At 39.5% G+C, this 21483-nt stretch overlaps 1 protein-coding gene and 1 pseudogene across 1 annotated transcript in view; one reads left to right on the top strand and one right to left on the bottom strand.

Moving 5' to 3' along the window:
• The window catches only part of JADE3 (jade family PHD finger 3), a 139591-nt gene that overhangs the window by 57902 nt on the left and 60206 nt on the right, over positions 1-21483 (bottom strand). The window contains exons 2-3 of the mRNA XM_068962649.1: positions 10924-10980; positions 10061-10140 (exon numbers count right to left, since the gene is read on the bottom strand). Coding sequence (XP_068818750.1) covers positions 10061-10140; positions 10924-10969 — 126 coding nt within the window. The 5' untranslated portion in view covers positions 10970-10980. The remainder of the gene's footprint in view (positions 1-10060; positions 10141-10923; positions 10981-21483) is intronic.
• Positions 3540-5363, top strand: LOC138071020 (4-hydroxybenzoate polyprenyltransferase, mitochondrial pseudogene; annotated as a pseudogene).

Here is a 21483-nt window from a genome sequence, read left to right as displayed (position 1 = left end):
TGGTTAAACAGTTACCACAGGACTCAGCAATCCTACATCTAAGTGTTTTTGAAAACATATGTCCAACTAAAAACATGTATATGAAAGCTCACAGCATCATTACTCATAATATTCAAAAAATGTAGACAACCCAAATTTCTATCAACTAAAGAATTGATTTTTAAAATGTGATATATGCATATAATGGAATATCATTTGGTCATAAAACGGAAATGAAGTATTGATACATGCTACAACATGGATGAATCTTGAAAATGTTAAGTGAAAGAAGTCAGTCACAAAAGGCCATATATTGTATGATTCCATTTATATGGAATGTCTAGAATAGGCAAAACCATAGAAACAGAAATTAGATTAGTGGTTGCCAGTGGCTGGGAGTGGGGTCTGGGGAGTTAACTGCTAATGGATAGGGTGTTTCTTTCTGGGGTGATGAAAATGTTCTAAATTTAGATTCTGGTAATGGTTACCCACACAACTCTGTGAATATACTAAAACACCCTGAATTATACACTGTAAGTAGATGAACTGTATGCTGTAAGAATATCTCAAAAAAGATGATAAAAATGTTTTTTAAAAAAGAACAATCCCTATGGAACTAATGACATCATCTGAAAGGCTTTGACATCCACTCTCACTTAGCAATAACAAGGCATTCCTCCTCCTCCTCAATGCGATATCAGTAGAGACTGGGTAGGGAGCCTAGACTGTCACCACTGTCCATCAGTAATGCAGCAACTGTTACCACACCACTCCCTGCTATAAGTGGAGGCAACAAAATGCGGATTTCCATCCCTGCCAAGTAGTAATGAGTTACCCTTCCCCATTCCCAGAGAGAACAGAACTACCTCCCTAGAGAGATAACAGAACTAGGATGAAGAATGTAGGGAAATCTGCAACTGGTGGTAAGAAGTCAGCACGCCTCTTCCCCACCGGTCTGGTTATTATGGAGGCCTGCCAAAACAGATTTAAATAAGACTTAGTGTCTAAGCTTCCTTGGTGGTTCATTGGTGAAGAAACAATCTGCCAATGCCAGAGACACGGGTTTGATCCTTGATCTGAGAGGATCCCACATGCTTGAAAGCAACTAAGCCAGTGCACCAGAACTATCGAGCCTATGCTCTAGAGCCCAGGAGCCACAACTACTGAGCCCATGTGCTGATACTACTGAAGCCCACTTGCCCTAGAGTCCATATTCCGTAGTAAGAGAAGTCACTGAAATGAGAAACCCATGCACTGCAACTGAAGAGTAGCCCCTGCTCTCCACAACTAGAAAAAAGCCTGTGCAAGAGTGAAGACCCAGCATGGCCAAAAATGAAATAAACAAAAAAAATTTTTTGAAAAGACCTGGTGTCTGTTATCATAATAACCCCCCACCCCCACCCCACGAAAACCTAGCCCAGGATGCAATAGAAAACGTCTCAGAATACTAAGAACCAGGAATGAGAAGAGACTAATAAATAGACACCAACACCAAGATGACACAAATGTTTTAATTATCTGACAAGGATTTTAAAGCAGCCATCACAAAAATGCTTCAACGAGAAATTACAAACATGTTTAAAAAAAAATGAAAGTTTCAGTAAAAAAATAAGAGGATATAAAGAATAACCAAATGGAAAATTTGAAATGAAATAATACAATAATCAATAATACAATAATACAATAATCCTTATTTTCAAATTCAGACTTAAATTGAAGAAAGTAGGGAAAACCACTAGATTATTAAGGTATGACCTAAATCAAATCCCTTACAGTGGAAGTGACAAATAGATTCAAGGGATTAGATCTGATAGAGAGAGGGCCTGAAGAACTTTGGACAGAGGTTTGTGACATTGTACAGGAGGCAGTGATCAAGACCATCCCTAAGAAAAAGACATGCAAAAAGGAAAAATGGTTGCCTGAGGAGGCCTTACAAAAAGCTGAGAAAAGAAGAGAAGCAAAAGGCAAAGGAGAAAAAGAAAGATATACCCATTTGGATGCAGAGTTCCAAAGAATAGCAAGGAGAGACAAGAAAGCCTTCCTCAGTGATCAATGCAAAGAAATAAAAGAAAACAATAGAATGGGAAAGGCCAGAGATCTCTTCAAGAAAATTAGATACCAAGGAAATGTTTCATGCAAAGATGGGCACAAGAAAGGACAGAAATGGTATGGACCTAACAGAAGCAGAAGAGATTAAGAGGTGGCAAGAATACACAGAAGAACTATACAAAACAGATCTTAATGACCCAGATAATCATGATGGTGTGATCACTCACCTAGAGCCAGACATCTTGGAATGCAAAGTCAAGCTGGCCTGAGGAAGCATCACTACAAACAAAGCTAGTGGAGTTGATGGTATTACAGTTGAGCTATTTCAAATCCTAAAAGATGATGCTGTCAAAGTGCTGCACTCAATATGCCAGCAAATCTGGAAAACTCAGCAGTGGCCATAGGACTGGAAAAGGTCAGTTGTCATTCCAATCCCAAAAAAACGCAATGCCAAAGAATGTTCACATTATCACACAATTACACTCATCTCACGCTAGCAAAGTAATGCTCAAAGTTCTCTAAGCCAGGCTTCGATAGTACATGAACCGTGAACTTCCAGATGGATTTAGAAAAGGCAGAGGAACCAGAGATCAAATTGCCAACATCCACTGGATCACGGAAGAAGCAAGAGAGTTCCAGAAAAACATCTATTTCTGCTTTATTGACTATGCCAAAGCCTATGACTGTGTGGATCACAACAAACTGGAAAATTCTTAAAGAAAAGAGAATACCAGACCACCTGACCTGCCTCCTGAGAAATCTGTATTCAGGTCAAGAAGCAACAGTTAGAACTGGACATGGAACAACAGACTGGTTCCAAATAGGAAAAGGAGTACGTCAAGGCTGTATATTGTCACCCTGCTTCTTTAACTTCTATGCAGAGTTCAGTTCAGTTCAGTCACTCAGTCGTGTCTGACTCTTTGCGATCCCATGAATCGCAGCACGCCAGGCCTCTTTGTCCATCACCAACTCCCGGAGTTCACTCAGACTCACATCCATCGAGTCAGTGATGCCATCCAGCCATCTCATCCTGGGTCATCCCCTTCTCCTCCTGCCCCCAATCTCTCCCAGCATCAGAGTCTTTTCCAATGAGTCAACTCTTCGCATGAGGTGTCCAAAGTATTGGAGCTTCAGCTTCAGCATCAGTTCTTCCAATGAACAGTCAGGACTGATCTCCTTCAGAATGGACTGGTTGGATCTCCTTGCAGTCCAAGGGACCCTCAAGAGTCTTCTCCAACACCACAGTTCAAAAGCATCAATTCTTCGGCACTCAGCCTTCTTCACAGTCCAACTCTCACATCCATACATGACCACAGGAAAAACCAAATGCCAGGCTGGATGAAGCACAAGCTGCCATCAAGATTTCCAGGAAAAATATCAATAACCTCAGATATGCAGAGGACACCACCCTTATGGCAGAAAGCAAAGAAGAACTAAAGAGCCTCTTGATGAAATTGAAAGAGGAGAGTGAAAAAGTTGGCTTAAAATTCAACATTCAGAAAACTAAGACCATGGCATCCGCTCCTGTCACTTCACGGCAAAGAGATGGGGAAACTATGAAAACAGTGAGAGACTTTTTTGGGGCTCCAAAATCACTGCAGATGGTGACTGCAGCCATGAAATTAAAAGACGCTTGCTCCTTGGAAGAAAAGCTATGACCACCCTAGACAGCATATTGAAAAGCAGAGACAGTACTTTGCCAACAAAGGTCCATCTAGTTAAAGCTATAGTTTTTCCAGTAGTCATGTATGGATGTGAGAGTTGAACTGTAAAGAAAGCTGAGCAGAGAATAACTGATGCTTTTGAACTGTGGTGTTGGAGAAGACTCTTGAGAGTCCCTTGGACTGCAAGGAGATCCAACCAGTCAATCCTAAAGGAAATCAGTCCTGAATATTCATTGGAAGGACTGATGCCAAAGCTGAAACTTCAATATTTTTGCCACCTGATGCAAAGAACCACTCACTGGAAAAGACCCTGACACTGGGAAAGATTGAAGGCAGGAGAAGGGGACAGCAGAGGATGAGATGGCTAGATGGCATCACCGATGCAATGGACATGAGTTTAAGTAGGCTCCGGGAGTTGGTGATGGACAGGGAAGCCTGACATGCTGCAGTCCATGGGGTCACAGAGAGTCGGACACAACTGAGCGACTGAACTGAACATAATAATTGACATAAATAGATACTATAGGCTCAATAGAATAATGGAATTAACAGAATAAAGAATCAGGGGACAGGAGCTGGGAGTGGGCGGCGTGGGGCCTGAGGGCTGCGGTGCAGGCGTGGCTGTGGGGCTCAGGCAGCTGCTCTCTGGTGCTCGTATGCATGGCCCATGGGCTCCATGCTACGAACTGGCAGCCCTCAGCTGGGCAGGGGCCAAGCGGGCATCCACTGACCCTGTTGGCAGCCATGATCGTGAACTCGGTGCCCTGCCCTCTGCTGCTCTACCTGTGCCTCATGTGGTTAGACAAGCCCCTAGAAACCTGGCTGCTCTGTTTACCATGTACTTGGAGCACTGGTCTGGCAGCAGACCCAGGTTGTCTCCCAGACTGGTACATGTTATCTCTCCTCGGCACTGGAGCTGTTCTGATGTGTGAAGCAGGCTGTACTATTAATGATATGTGGGACCAGGACTATGATAAAAAGGTTACAAGAACAGTAAGTCACCCAATAGCTGCTGGAGACATTTCAACTTTTTGATCCTTTGTTTTTCTTGGGGAACAGCTGACCTTGGCCCTGGGCATTCTTCTGTGTTTGAATTACTACAGCTCTTGGAGCAGCATCCCTACTTCTTGTCATCACCTACCCGCCAAAGAAAGGAATTAAATACTGGCCTCAGTTAGCCTTGGGACTGACATTTAATTGAGGAGCATTACTTGGGTGGTCTGCTATCAAGGGCTCCTGTGATCCATCCACTTGCCTTCCTCTTTATTTTTCTGGAATTATGTGGACTCTAATATATGATACTATCTATGCCCATCAGAATAAAAGAGATGATGCTTTGATCGGGCTTAAGTCCATAGCACTGCAGTTCTGTGAAGACACCAAGAAGTGACTCAGTGGTTTCAGTGTGGCCTGCTGGGGGTGCTGAGCCTGGTGGGAGTGAAGAGCGGTCAGATTTCACCCTACTACACTGCCCTGGCTGCTATAGGAGCCCATGTGGCTCACCAGGTTTATACTCTGGAGAGCCACAGACCTGAAGACTGTTGGGAAAAGCTTACCTCCAACCAAACAACAGGATTAATAATTTTTTTAGGGACTGTCCTTAGGAATTTGTGGAAAGCAAAGGAGACCAATGAAACAAAGTAAAATAAAGAAAACAGAATAGAAAATTAGCAAATTAAATTTATCTAAGGATTTCTAAAACAAATTTTTACCAAACACTCTCAGGTCTTGTTACCATATAATTAGATTTGAGCAAGTCTTACAGTATGTTAATAAATTACAGACCAGTAAATGAAGTTTTAGAGCACTGTGGCCTAGATTTTAGTTCAAGTATGTACATGTCAGATTCTTCTCCTGTCACAGACACCAGGGGACTTTGCAGGATTTGCAGTGACCTGGAGTATTTAATGCTTTCTTCCTGTTGTAATTCTCACCTAGAGTTACAGGAATTATATGATTTTTAGCACTTTAGCAAAAAACCCTCGTATACATCTCATCTGAATGAATGTCTCTTTAGGAAAATGGACTCTCTTTTTCAGGGAAAAATAAAAAGCTGCTACAGAAAGTTGGGGCTTTACTGATCTTTGTATTGACCTTTATTTACTGCCAAAAGCTGCAATTCAGGAAACCATTCAGGTTTTTATATTTTAGGAGAAATTTAAGTAAGCAAATAAAATATTTTTACCTACCAAAAAAAAAGAATCAGTGAACAAGAGAAATTAATCTAACCAACAGAAAGAATATACACTGGAAAAAATGAGTCTCAAGGATCTGTGGGAAAATAACAAAGGATCTAACATTCAAGCAACTGAAGTCTCAGAAGAAGAGAAAAAAAGGTGAAGCTGAAAAGTAGCTGAAGAAATAATGACTGAAAACAAACTTGGGAGAAGATATAAACTCATTATATAATCTAATTTAGGATGAAATCTCAAACAGGATAAATCCAAAGAAATCCGTGCTCAGGTATGCAGTTGTAAAGTTTTCTTTGGAAAACTAAAGATGAAGAAAAATCTTGAAGGCAACTGGAAAAGAAGTGACTGGTTACCTATAGGAGAGCAACCATTTGAATGAGAACAGATTTCTCATTAGAAACCATGGAGACAAGAAGGAACTAGCACATTTTTCAAGTGCTGAAAAAAAAGTTTTGTCAAACCAGAATTCTACATCAAGTGAAAATACCCTTCAGGTGAAAACAAGACATTCTCAAATGAATGAAAACTAAGAGAATTAATCACTAGCAGAATTCCCCTAAAAGAATAGCTAAATGGAGTTCTTCATTGAGAAAGGAAACAAAAGGAATAAGTTGGAATATCAGGAATAAAGAAAGAACAAGAGAATAAAAATATGGGTAAACAAAACAGACTACGCCTTTCCTCTTGAATTTTGTAATAATATTTTATGGTTGAAGCAAATATTCTAACATTGTCTAATGTAGTTCCCAATGTATATAGAGAAAATATTTAAATAACTATATGATAAAAGTGGGGGGTGGATAAACAAACCTAAATGGTGGTAGCCTTCCTTTCACTTCACTCAAAATAGTATATATAAAATGTAGAGAACAGTAGACTGATAAGTCATTTTGGAAGATGGTCCTCTCTTTAAAAGGTTGCTTCTCAAGAGCAACCACTAAAAATCTACACAAAGATATATGTGTCTTTAAATCTTAAAAGCCACCATAGAAAAATCAATATGGGGGAAATTCCCTGGTGGTTTAGTGGTTGGGACTCTGCTTTCACTGCTGAGGTCTCAGGTTCAATCCCTGGTTGGGGAACTAAGATCCTGTAAGCTGCATGCCACAGCCAAAAGAAGAAAAAAAAAATCAACAAGGAATTTTAAAAAATATTCAAGTAATCCACAAGACAGAAAATAAGAGGGAAAACAAAAACCAGAAAATAAATAGAAAAACAGTAAAACGGCAGACTTAAACCAAATCATAATAAAAATTACATTAAATATAAATGTTTTAAATATGCCAGTAAAGAGACAGAGATTTAAAGAGTAGGGTAAAAAATGACCCAACTATATAAGAAACCCATTTCAAAAAAAATCATATGCGTAAAAGGATGGAAAAATATACCATATACCATGTAAATGAATCAAAAGAAAGCCAGAAACTATATTAGTATTAGATAGTATAGACTTCAGGAAAAATAAAATTACCAAAGACAAAGAGGGACATTACATGATGATAAATTCACCAAAAAGGTACAGTAATCCTAAATATGTATGTAGTTAACAACAGAACTTAAAAATACACAAAGCAAATCTGATAGAAACAAAAGGAGAAAGAGGGAAATCCACGATTACAGTTGGAGACTGCTACAGCCCTCTCTAAACAATGGATACTACTACTAGGCAGAAAATCAGCCAGGATACAGAAGAGTACCATCAACTAATAGGACCCAACAGCAGCATAATACACATTGTTTTCAAGTGCCCATGAAATATTCACCAAGATAAACCATATCTTGTGCCAGAAAACAAATCTTGACACCTGTAAAAGAACTAAAACCATACAGATTATGTTCTGTGACAAAAGTGAACTCAAACTAGAAATCGGTAACAGAAAGATAGCAAGAATAGTCTCCAAATGCTTGAAAACTAAACAACACTTTTCTAAATAACACATGTATTAAAGAGGAAGTCTCAAGGAAAATAAAAATACTGAAATGGATGAAAATGAAAATAAACATACCAAAATTAATGGGGTGAAGCTAAGGAGTATTTAAAGGGAAATTTACAGCACTAAAATTCTTATATTAGAAAAAAGGAAAACTTTCAAAGCCTAAGCATCAACCTCAAGAGTCTAGAAAAAAGTACAAAATAAAACTAAAGCAAAAAGGAGGAAAATAATAAATATAAAAGCAGAAATCAATAGAGATTGAAAAGAGAAAAATAAGACATAATTTCACTGATTACAGACTAACTTTGGCAATACAATATATTATGTGGTATTGGATTATAACCCAAAGTATAAAATAAATATACATGAGTTCATACAGATATAAATAAGCCATTAAATAAAATTTTCAAATGATGGAAGCATCTAAGAATATTTTTATAATTGCTTACTTTTGGGAAACAATTAGACAATCTAATATAAAGCTCTAGCACATAAAATTTCAATGAATGGAACCTATGAGAGGTAGATGTGATAATGTCCATGTTATAACAACAAAACAAATTACCTCAGAGAGATGAAATAAACCAGCAAAACATGGAATCAATCTCTTCTAATGCCAAGGCTGGTTTTGCTATATCAGGTTCTTTCTTTTTTAACAGAATGGGGCATATAAATGAAAAAAATTTGCTTCCAGTAGCCCAGGTCTTCAATCTTTTGCTAAAGAATGATATTCTAACTTGGAGGCAGCAGGCCTTGTGACTCAAAGCTCTTGAGTCACTTTACCTTCTAGGACTGGTTGTCCTAAATGGGAAAGTAGGAAGGTTTCTTTCTCATCAATTCTGCAGTCAAAGCCACCTCTGGATAGATGGGAAATTTGTTTTACTCCTGTTTATGTGTATTTTATTTCCTAAGTTTTTCTGTATGATACAGGCACATATAAATACACACTGATAGTCTACTGTGCCCAGAAAGATCCCTGGCAAAAGACAGAAAAGTGATCTCTGAGAAAGGGAGGAATGCTCTCTCTGACACCCAAAAGCAATGCCTCCCCCCACCACCCTGCATGAGGTCAAATGGAACCTGGCCTTCTTTCTAATCAATAGAAAATGGCAAACATGATGGGACATCATTCTCATGATTATGTTATATAAGCCTCAGTCAGACTGGAGTAAAATACTCTCTCCTCACTGGATTTCAAAGTAGGCTACTGTGTTTTGAGGGGACCCATGGAAAAGGCCACATGGCAAAGAACTATAAGCAACCTAGGAGTGGAGGGTGGTCCTCTACCAAAAACCAACGATGACAACAAACAGGGACCTCTCAGTACTCCAGCCAGAAGATGAATTCTGCCAGCAACTTGAATGAACTTGGAAACAAATTTTTCCCTAATCAAACTTCCAGATGAGAACACAGCCCAGCCAGCACACTGACTGCAGCCTTGAAAGACCTTGAACAGAGAGAATCTAGTCACGCTGTAGCCAGACTCCTGACACACAGAAACTGATAATAAATGTGTGCTGCTTTAAGCCACTAACTTTGTGATAACATATAATGCTGCAATAGTTTGCTAATACATTCTCTTTTCCTTTGCAGCCAAGAAAGACTACTTATAGTAGAAGTGAAGATAGGCAAGATCAGTTTCTCATCATTTAATTATCACAGAGGAAAGTCTGTAAGATCCACTAAACTATTTCCAAATCCAAGTGCACTTTGCTGCCCTTGAGGCAGATGACCAGCCTCACAAGGACCGGGACATTTTTTTTTGGCTTCGTGGTAGTGCCCTGAAGGCTGTGAACATTTACCATAGCCCCAAAGATCTCCAACCCAGTCTTTTCCTTCTCTATCAATGACTTCTTCATCTACCCTTTCTGCATTGCCTCCCACTTACCAACTCAGATCTTTCCTACCATAGGCCAGATCATTGGCTCTTTTGGTCCATCCCAATTCTCTGGGTTACTCTGACTTCTTGGCTAGGGGAGGATTTATATTCTAAAGCCAGGCACTTAGGTGCCATTACCAAAATGGAAGCAGAGTGTAGACCACTGTTTTCCCAAAGGAAAAATAAAACGGAATCTTTCTTGAAAAAAAAAAAAGTAGATAGACTTGTTTTCATCAGAAATACAAGCCTATCCACTGGAACATAGTTTACTCCTCACATCTCTAAGATCTGGGTATTGTAGATATGTAGGCAGAAGGTAGCTGTCTAATTTTTTAAGTCTAAAAATTTAATATCTGATCTCACCTCGGCAGGCTTCTTGCGTTCATTTGGCATTTTTGACTTGCTCCTATACATTGAGCCAAAAGTAGAGGAAGTGGAAGGATCTGTAAAAGATAATTATAAAAAATACTGAAACTTATTACCTGCTATTATAACTAAATGTCATCCAAGAGTATGTGAAATACATGATGGAGAAGAGCACGGTGACCTCATATCACTAAAGAAAATAGTTAAATTGCAACCACAAAAGCCTCATAAAGGAGTTTAATGACATTTATAGGTGACATTCCAGGGTGCAAAAGCTTCAACAATGCTAATACTGAGGAGATTAAATTTGGTATAATCATACTTCATTATAATTTAGAACAAGACAATTTATGTTCCATCTAGAGAAAAAGTATCCGCAAAAGCAACTGAAAAAACTAAAAATGTGGAGCAAGTAATCTGCCTATCCTTCAGCATTTTCCCAAATGGTACTGTTAATAAAGTTGTTGTCTTTTACAAATGATGACACATCCAAACACTTAGTACCTCAGCTAAAATAAAAACTGTAGGGTCTACTGTAAAAACTGTAGGGTCTACAATTTATGCTCTCACACTTTTCTTTCTAGAAAAGCACTGTTCCATTGGTAGATGTGGCTTTTGTTGCCTGAGTAAGTAAAAAGTGCAAAACAAAATGCTATATGCCACACAAAACCAATTCTTTCATCTAACTTACCTATGTCTAATGGAATTCAAACAAGTAAGAAAAATGGTACCCCAAGTTTTCCTTCTTAGAAACATTTTTTAACCCATTGAAAGAAGCATGAAACAGCTTGTTCTCAAGTCAAAGAAACTCTAACAGATTATAGATACAGAGTTACCAGCTGTTGGCTGGTTCTACTCACTGTCCTCTGAACTGTCACTGCTGCTGATATTTCTATGGCGTTTCATCCTGGAGCATCCTGGGAAAGAGAAGACAACACTGAATAAATACTCAACACACAGATCCATCCCATAGGGCAGTCAACACTGTTCAGGAAGCAGCAGCAGGTGAATTACACAAATCAAATTATTTTTGTTAAGAATATTCTCAAATGACCTAGAGTGGTGGGAGAAGAATTCTACCAAATTCTCCCCAATATAGAGTGTGAAAGACTGGGTGAGGCCACATACTAGCTTTAGGAGGAAATCTAAGCTGCAGAGGATGAATGACATAGGACTGGCAAGAGCCTCAAATGTGGCCACATGACCACTATCCAACCAAACAAAGAGGGGTAGCCACTGGGTCATTATCAGTCAGGGATCCCCAATAAGAGATGAGCAAGAAAGGAAAAGCAGTTACAAAGGTAGAGATGTCAAAGGCCAAGGTTGAAAGGCATGAGACAAGGCTGGCTGAAGAAAGAAGTGAGGCACGTCCCATCTTTGAAAGCACAGTTCATTTCAGTCGCTCAGTCATGCCCGAATCTCTGTGACCCCATGGACTGCAGCATGCCAAGCCTCCCTGTCCATCACCAACTCCCAGAGTTTACTCAAATTCATGTCCATTGAGTCAATGATGCCATCCAACCATCTCATCCTCTGTTGTCCCCTTCTCTTCCCACCTTCAATCTTTCCCAGCATCTGGGCCTTTTCAAATGAGTTAGTTCTTTGCACCAGGTGGCCACAGTATTGGAGCTTCAGCTTCAGCATCAGTCCTTCCAATGAATATTTAGGACTGATTTCCTTTAGGATGGACCAGTTGGATCTCCTTGCAGTCCAAGGGACTCTCAAGAGTCTTCTCCAACACCACAGTTCAAAAGCTTCAATTATTCTCTGCTCAGCTTTCTTTATAGTCCAACTCTCACATCCATACATGACTACTGGAAAAAACCATAGCTTTAACTAGATGGACCTTTGTTGGCAAAGTAATGTCTCTGCTTTTTAATATGCTGTCTAGGTTGGTCATGACAGAATGTGGTCCACTGGAGAAGAGAATGGCAAACCACTTCAGTATTCTTGCCTTGAGAACCCCATGAACAGTATGAAAAGGCAAAAAGATAGGAAACTGAAAGAGGAACTCCCCAGGTCAGTAGGTGCCCAATATGCTACTGGAGATCAGTGGAGAAATAACTCCAGAAAGAATGAAGGGATGGAGTCGAAGCAAAAACAATAGCCAGTTGTGGATGTGACTGGTGATAGAAGCAAGGTCCAATGCTGTAAAGAGCAATATTGCATAGGAACCTGGAATGTTAGGTCCATGAATCAAGGCAAATTGGAAGTGGTCAAACAGGAGATGGCAAGAGTGAACGTCGATATTCTAGGAATCAGCAAACTAAAATGGACTGGAATGGGTGAATTTAACTCAGTTCAGTTCAGTCGCTCAGTCGTGTCTGACTCTTTGCGACCCCATGAATCGCAGCACGCCAGGCCTCCCTGTCCATCACCAACTCCCAGAGTTCACTCAGACTCACATCCATTGAGTCAGTGATGCCATCCAGCCATCTCATCCTCTGTTGTCCCCTGGTCCCCCTGCCCCCAATCCCTCCCAGCATCAGAGTCTTTTCCAATGACCATTATATCTACTACTGTGGGCAGGAATCCCTTAGAAGAAATGGAGTAGCCATCATGGTCAACTAAAGAGTCCGGAATGCAGTACCTGGATGCAATTTCAAAAATGACAGAATGATCTCCGTTCGTTTCCAAGGCAAACCATTCAATATCACAGTAATCCAAGTCTATGCCCCAACCAGTAATGCTGAAGAAGCTGAACTTGGAATGATTCTACAAAGACCTACAAGACCTTTTAGAACTAACACCCAAAAAAGATGTCCTTTTCATTATAGAGGACTGGGATGGAAAAGTAGGAAGTCAAGAAACACCTGGAGTAACAGGCAAGTTTGGCCTTGGGAGTACAGAATGAAGCAGGGCAAAGGCTAACAGAGTTTTGCCAAGAGAACACACTGGTCATAGCAAATACCCTCTTCCAAAAACACGAGAGAAAGCTCTACATATAGACATCACCAGATGGTCAATACTGAAATCAGATTGATTATATTCTTTGCAGCCAAAGATGGAGAAGCTCTATACAGTCAGCAAAAACAAGACCGGGAGCTGACTGTGGTTCAGATCATGAACTCCTTATTGCCAAATTCAGACTTAAGTTGAAGAAATAGGGAAAACCACTAGACCATTCAGGTATGACCCAAATCAAATCCCTTATGATTATGCAGTGGTAGTGAGAAATAGATTCAAGGGATTAGACCTAGTAAGAGTGCCTGAAGAACTATGGATGGAGGTTCATGATGTACAGGAGGCAGTGATCAAGACCATCCCCAAGAAAAAGAAGTGCAAAAAGGAAAAATGGTTGAAAGCACAACCCATTGCTTTTCTGCCTGTCCTTTTTCCCCCTTTTGTGCTTTCTCCCTTGTTCCCAACTGACAAACAACTAGCCTAACTTAAAGTTACATCTATCGCAAGGAATGCTATGAAAAGTGAAAGTGTTAATTGCTCAGTTGTGTTCAACTCTTTGTAACCCCATGGACTATAGGCCCGCCAGGCTCCTCTGCCCATGGGATTCTCCAGGCAAGAATACTGGAGGGTTGCCATTTCCTTCCCCAGAGGATCTTCCCAACCCAGGGATCAAACCCAGGTCTCCTGCATTGCAGGTGGATTCTTTACTTTCTGAGCCACCAGGGAAGCCCAGACAAATGAAACCCAGTATTTCAGTGCTGAGGAATGTTACAAAAAGCTCCTATATTGGGAAAACTAATGTCTCTAAATAAAATTTCCAGTGGTTTAAGCATCTATGTGTGTGTGTGTGAGAGAGAGAGAGACAGAGAGAGAGAGAGACAGAGACAGAGAGAGACAGAGACAGAGACAGAGAGAGACTACACACACTTTCAGGCAAATGGGGAGAGTAAATAGACTTCAGTAAAATAATGCAGCCAGTCACTAAAGAGCCCTGGGGGCGGGTGGCAGGGCGCCGGTACTGAATTGTTATATTATCTAAAACACCCAGTTTTCATCAAAAAATTATGAGACATGCATGGCGACTGAATTCACACCCTAGTAGTGAAAGTGTCAAGTCCTAACCCCTGGACCACCAGGGAATTTCCAAATATGGTACTTTCTAAATTAATATAGTAACAATCCTTTTCTGTTATAGATGGAAACCAAAAATCTTGTATTATCAATAAAGAGCCTAGGAAACAGATTAACACCAATAACACCAGTCCTGGAAAGTGGGTTGCTTATAACTTAAAGAAAGCAAAGCAAGCAAATTTGGGGGTCTGGGCTGTTAAAGTCCACTGATCTATTTCAGTGATCACTGCTGTTTTAATTACTATAGAAAAATGACAAAGAACAGTAAATATCAGCAGAATAATTCCATGATGGTAAACCTTTAGATCTGTCTTTATTACTTTTAATCAAGTTTATAGAACAACAGCAGTTCTATAAATATCATTACCACCATTTTACAGATGAGGAAATTGGAGCTCAAAGTCAAAGTTTTAGTCACTCAGTCGTGTCCGACTCTTTGCAACCCCATGGACTGAGGCCCACCAGGTTCCTCTGTCCATGGAATTTCCCAGGAGAGAATACTGGAGGGGGTTGCCATTCCCTTCTCCAGGGGATCTTCCTGATCCAGGGATTGAACCTGGTCTCCAGCATTGAAGGCAGATTCTTTACTGCCTGAGCCACCAGAAATGTTTAAATAACATGCTTGGAGCTACATGGCCACCAGAGGGCAGAGCACAGCTGGCAGGTATACGGAGAATGGATACTCCAAGTTGACCCTGAGACCTGAGGCAGGCTAGGGAGTTAACAGCAGGAATGCTGCCCCTTCTAAGTCCAAGCTTCCTGAGCATGGCCTTGGAGGTCCACAGCATTTCAGCTTCAATTTGTCAGATCTCATCAGCTGCTGCTCCCCTACCTCCTGCACATGCTATGCCCCATGTGATTCCATGTATCACATGGAATCTATCATCTTGTTTCATACTTGCCACCCTTTGGACAGGGCTCTTCCCTCTGCCTACAGTACCCTGCCTATTTACCCGGACTATCCCATTTTCTCTCAACCTGGTCTGACTCATTTGTTGGATCTCCTCAGTAAGGTTCTCTCTATACATACTTCAGTCCATGTAAAATGCTCTTCATTTGCACTGTAAATATTCTTTACATGGTCAGCCCTGCCACAAGACCACAACCATCTTCAAAGCAGTAACTATGTCAAATTCATCTTTTACCCCCAGGTCTCAGCACAGTGTCCTGCACAAGACACTGCACATGAGAAAGAGTAAAAGATGCCTCACCCAGATCTCCTTTACTAGCTAGCATACCCATCTCCCAGCTACTGCCTGTTGGGGGCTAATGGCTCACAGCTGTCCCCTTCCCCAAGGGCTGGAGTCCTGCCAGGGAGATTATACTCTTTTTCCCTCCCAGGGGCAGCCAGCAGCCAATAATTGCTCTACACCTGCCCCTAACCATAACTGGCTAAGGCTAGACTTTCCTAAGACCATATCTTCACTTTAGCTCCTTCCTCTTCCCTACCTTCTTGTCCTTGCTCCCTTGTAAGTTTCTCCTGAGAGGATTCCCTCAACAAATCAAGTACATTCAAATACAGTCCCAGATTCTGCTTCTCGCCACCCCTAAAACAACATGTGAAACTTCACTTGGAGGCACACTTTAACAAGAACTTTGGAATAAAATTTCTTGCTAAGCAAAACCATAAATAAGTACAGTGCAAAGCACCTCACTGTCTTACATCTGGATACATTATTCAGCTGTTTATAGTCTAGTCTTCTATTTAGGATACAGACTTTACAAAGGCGTTATTTTCTTCCTTACCTCCCACAATGAGTATTCCTTTGTTTTAGCAGAAATGAAATATGTACCAGCCCTCACCTTGCACCCCGAGAACAGTAATTTGAAGGCAGTTTTCAGACCTTGAAGTGAAGGGAAGGGAAGTCACTCAGTCATGTCCGACTCATTGTGACCCCTTGCACTTTAGCCCACCAGGCTCCTCCATCCACGGGATTTTCCAGGCAAGAATAATGGAGTGGGCTGCCATTTCCTTCTCCAGGGGATCTTCCCAACCCAGGGATCGAACCCAGGTCTCCTGCACTGCAGACAGATGCTCTACCATCTGAGCCACCAGAGAAGCCTTTTCAGATCTTATTCCTACTATAATCTCACTCAAAACGATTAACAGGATTCTGATTTATCTTAAGTGCTGTAAGCCAGGCAAAATATAATTGTATAAAGTAAATGCCTTCCTTGGGTGAAACTCCTTCTTAAAGGAGCACTGTCGGAAGTCAACCCAACTAGGATTATTTGGGGCTGAGAATCTAAGCCTGTGGTTTGGTGGCTACTTGATTCCCCATTAGGACTTCCCTGGTGGCTCAGATGGTAAAGCGTCTGTTTACAATGTGGGAGACCTGGGTTCGATCCCTGGGTCGGGAAGATTCCCTGGAGAAGGAAATGGCAACCCACTCTAGTACTCTTGCCTAGAAAATCCCATGGATGGAGGAGCCTGGTGCAGACTACTGTCCATGGGGTCGCAAAGAGTTGGATACAACTGAGCGACTTCACTTTCTTGATTCCCCATTAATGTTCCAGAAGAGCAGGGGGGGCAGGAAAAGTGATTAACTCAAACATAGCCCTTTCCTTTCCTTCTATATGCCCACCAGACATACTTATGAAATGCATGGTCAGTGCAAAGAGCCACAATTGAGTGCCATCTGTGGGGCTATGCAGCAGCTTAAAAATAATTTGAGGCTCCACTTTAAACATATCCACACCCTTTGATCCAGGAATTCTACTTCCAACATCCATATCTGAAAAATAATTCAAAACACAGAAAATGATTTATGAACAAAATGTTCATTAAAGCTCCCTAATAAAAATAAATGAAATCTAGCTATCAAACAAAAGAGGAATAAAGTATATTAATATGGTATTTCATTCAATTATTTAAACATGATATACAGAAAATGTGTATGTTAAAATGTTGTGGAAAAAAGTATAAAATTAGTTTTATAGCAAGATTGTATCTATGAAATAAAATATATAGAAAATAACGAAGGCCATAAACCAATTTACTGACATTAGTTGCATGAATAACACTGAAGTTTTCTGAGTGACAAACATTCTTTCCAATTTTTTCCATTCTCCACATTTTTTACAGTACACACAGGACATTTATAATTAGAAAAAACTTCTAAGATTTCAAGGTATTTGTTCCCCATGTCACTCACAAACAATGCAGCTGACCTGAAAAACTGAAACTATGAAAGTGATTCTCACTGTTGTTCAAGATGGACATCAAGCAGGGCTGGAAAAAATCCAGAAAAGCACAATATAATCAATTGGATATATAAACCTCCATATTTATAAAGTTAGTCCCCAAAGCACCAAACCTTACAGTTTAAAACAGACAAAGACAAATATCTAAAGCAGTGGTTTCCAACTGAAGGCAATTTTGTTCCCTGGGGACAATGTGGCAATATCTAGAGACACCTTTGGTTGTCACAACTGGCAAGGGGCATTGTTACTGATATCTAGGGGATAGACACCAAGGGGGCTGCTACATATCCTGGAATGCACATATTTATCTGGCCCCAAATGTCAATACTGCCAAGGCTGAGAAATCTTGCTCTACAGGAATGAAACAGATTGATAAGAATCAAGAAGAGTGTGGAAATTGTTGACATTATTCACCCAAACACAAAGTTAAAGTAACAAAGGGGCACTCCCTGTAACCTAAAGGCAATTTTATCAAAAAGAAAGCAGGACTTTAAGCAATGCTTAGGGAACTTAGTGAACTCATCAGCTCAAGAAGTGGAACAGAATGAAAATGTAAACAGGTTCAAGAAGAACTGAGATAAAAATCAGGGAAGATAAATCCATGGTGGTATTTGGAAGTAATCCTTAAGTAAAAGAGCATCTGAAAGTCCAGCTCCCTGAGACTTTCAGGAATACCGTTCAGAGCCATTAATGGAGAGAGACGTTTGAGTTAGGCCACTAGTCAGACCAGAGTAGAACACTTCTTTCATCCTTAAGGATCAATTCCTGCCCATGTGGGCAAAGAACCTCCCAAACTTTTCCTTAAATAGAAGTCATAAATATTATAAATGTATTTCTTGAGTAGTCCAGTAACTAAAACCATAAATACTGAACAGAGTAAACAAAAAAATCAGAAGAAAAAGAACATATCCTACATATTTTACTGCTTCTCCTGTGTCTTTAAAAAAGATACCAGAAGTTGAAGTAGATGAACTTTTCTGTACTTTCTAAAAATAAGCCTGCCTTCATCTCAGTCATTTTAAAGCTTGTTTTTAAAAATTAAAAGACACATTGTGTGACTCATGAGTCCCCTGTGATCAGATGAGTAGTCTGGAGGTCAACTCTTTTCCAAAGCTCTCAAAAACCATTAAAGAAAAAAGAAGAAAATACAAATTTACCTAGATAGGTGCCTGCCACTCAGTAAAGTATTTCTATGTCAACCACAGTTATCCCTGTTGCCAGGAAACAAGCTTACCCTCTTGAATGTTAATAGACATGTTAACAAATTTCAAACCTCCTGGATAGAAATCATCTTGCATGGGAAGGCCACATTGGGAAGGGAGTTTAAATCAGGGTTCAGCAAAATTTTTTGTAAAGAACCAGACAGCAAATATGTTTGGCTTTGTAGGCCACATGGTCTCTGTGGCAATTACTCAAATCTGCTATTGTAGTACGAAAGCAACCACAGAGAGTACATAAACAAATAAATGATCGTGGCTCTGTTCTAATAAAACTTTATCATACTAAAATTCAAATTTAACATAATTTTCACATATAATGAAATACTATTCATTTTTCAAATTCACTGAACATTTCACTAAACCTATAACTAAAAATGTTAAAAGCCATTCTTAGCTCCCAGGCCATACAGAAACAGGTGGCAGGCTAGATTTGGCTCACAGGTCACACCTTGTCAACCTCTAATCTAAACTATAAGAAACCTTTCTTTTAATGATAGAATATTAAAAATTGGAAGCATACAACTGAATTATCACTATCCTAACAACATTCCTTCCTTTCCAATCTCTCAGCCCACTGGTTAATCAGACCTCACTTGAAGGTTTTTAGCTTGGGTGGCCTATTCTAATGGTCCTAGACCCTTTCTAAATTAAAATCTGTTTTGTGTCTTTTAAGCAAAAAGACTTCAGTTCTAATAACTTTTTAAAACTTAGTAGTACATTTTCTTTTTTTCCTTTTTTTGACTGCACCTCATGGCTTGCAGGATCTTAGTTCCTTGACCAGGGACTGAACCTGGGTCATGGTAGTGACAGCACAGAGTCCTAACCACTGGACCACCAGGGAATTCCCCACATTTTCTTTTTAATTTATAACATATATTCAACAATTTCAACTACCCAGATAAATAAGTAGGTTTGGCATCTTAAGAATAAAGAGATATATGTACAAAGCATAAATCCTTTTAAGATAAAATACCATTTGCAAATAAGACCTCTTAAGAATTAAGTAAATCACAACAGCTTTTACTATGAAATACATAACTCTTTCTCTAGAAAGAAACTCAAAACAACTTTAAAAAATAATGATTTTCATTATGTCTTATCTCCTGCTGTGGGTTGCTGCCACATTTAAATTTAGTCACATGTACCCCTAATACATTGACAATAACATCTACCTGATTTAAAATGATTATCAGAATTTATTAGGAGGAAAAATACCTTTATCCCAGATTTTAGAAAGAATAACAGGTCTCACATGTAAGGTCAAACAAATAAACAACCCCAAACTTACTGAGCAAGAGCAAATCCACTGCACATCAACTGTTAGTACTGTATTAATAGAGGGCAGGCACTGCACTGGCCACCAGAATGGAAAAACCAAGTCTTTTGGCTCCCTCAGAGACAGGTCACAAGACCACGTGCGCTAGACACACTGTTACTATGGCTTGGGTGATCACAGCCTAAAGCTAGTGACCAATGATGTATGACAAACCAATCAGAGGGGGGTTTTGGGGTTAATCCCAAATCAATCAAGGTGGCGAGGGTGTGAAGTGGAGGGGGGTTACAGTTAAATGTTCACCTCTGATCAGAGACATACTAAAGGCCAAAGAGTAGTCAGACAGGGAAGTTAACATATAAGGGAAAGGATCAGCACTGACTTTAAGGACAACAAAAAGTGAGAGAAAATGAAACGGCTACAAATTTTTCTCAGGAGAAATGAAAAGTGGCTGGGCAATAGATGCCAACACAGTTTAAACCCTGAGAAAATTATCTGGCCTCCCCAGCAGAGATTCTCAATCTTTATTAAACATTTTCTGGGATTAAAAATCATCTGGGGAGATTGTAAAAATTCCACCGCCCAAACTGCACCCATTACCAATTAAGTCAGAATTTCTCTTTTCAAAGAGCCAACTTTTGGATTCATTGTTGTTCTCTATTGTTTTTGTTTTCAATTATATTAAGTATTCTTTATTATTTCCTTCCTCCATCTTACTCTCAGTTTATTTTGCTCTTCTTTTTTCTATTTTCTCAAGGTGGAAGCTTATTCATTTGTGACTTTTCATCTACTCTTCATATAAGCACTTAGTGCTATAAATTTCCCACTCAGCATTGATTTTGTTACAAGCTACAAGTTTTGATATGCGGCATTTTCATTTTCACTCAGGTCAAGGCACTTTATTTTCCTTGGAGACTTCCTCCTTGACCCATGGATTAATAAGTGTGTTGTTTAGTTTCCAAGTGTTTGAAGACTTTCCTGTAGTCTGTTTTTTATTTCTAGTGTGATTCCATTATGGTCAGATAATATACTCTGTATGATTTTAATTCTTTTATATTTGTTGGTTTTTTTTTTTTTCATGACCTGGGATATAGTCTATCTTGGTGAATATTACATGTGTACTTGAAAAGTAAGTATATAATGCTACTGAAGTTCCCAACTGTAACTATGGATTTATATCTATTAATATTTCTCAGTTATCTGAGAGTTTTGCTTCATGTACTTTGAAGTTCTGTTGTTTGGTGCATACACATTTAAGATTGTCCTGTCTTCTGGGTGGATTGACCCTCTGAATCATTATGTGGTGCTCCTTTTGTCTTTTGTAGTTTTCTTTTGCTCTGATGTCTAATTTATCTGATATTAGTAGAGCCACCCCAGCTTTCTTTTGATTGGCATGTGCATGGTATGTCTTTTTCCACCCATTTACTTTTAAACTACCTGTATTGTTGTATTTAGTTCCAACAGTGTGAAATGTGTCTACTCCATTTTGTTTCGAAGAGGAAATTTGCTCTCTATATTATTTTTGCAATTCCTCTCTAAATTTAGACATATTATCTCAAAATCTCTTATTTCAAAATAAAAAATGTGACTGCTAAAAACTTAAGTATACGATTAAAGGGGCATTTTATTCATGTTCCTAACATGATGGGAGAGTATTAAGAAAGGAAAATCAACCTGAGAGATTTTCA

The sequence above is a fragment of the Capricornis sumatraensis genome, chromosome X (genome assembly GCF_032405125.1).
Source record: "Capricornis sumatraensis isolate serow.1 chromosome X, serow.2, whole genome shotgun sequence".
NCBI classification, from domain to species: domain Eukaryota; kingdom Metazoa; phylum Chordata; class Mammalia; order Artiodactyla; family Bovidae; genus Capricornis; species Capricornis sumatraensis.
Note: the sequence above shows the minus strand (reverse complement) of the source record. Positions and strands in the feature narration are given on the sequence as shown.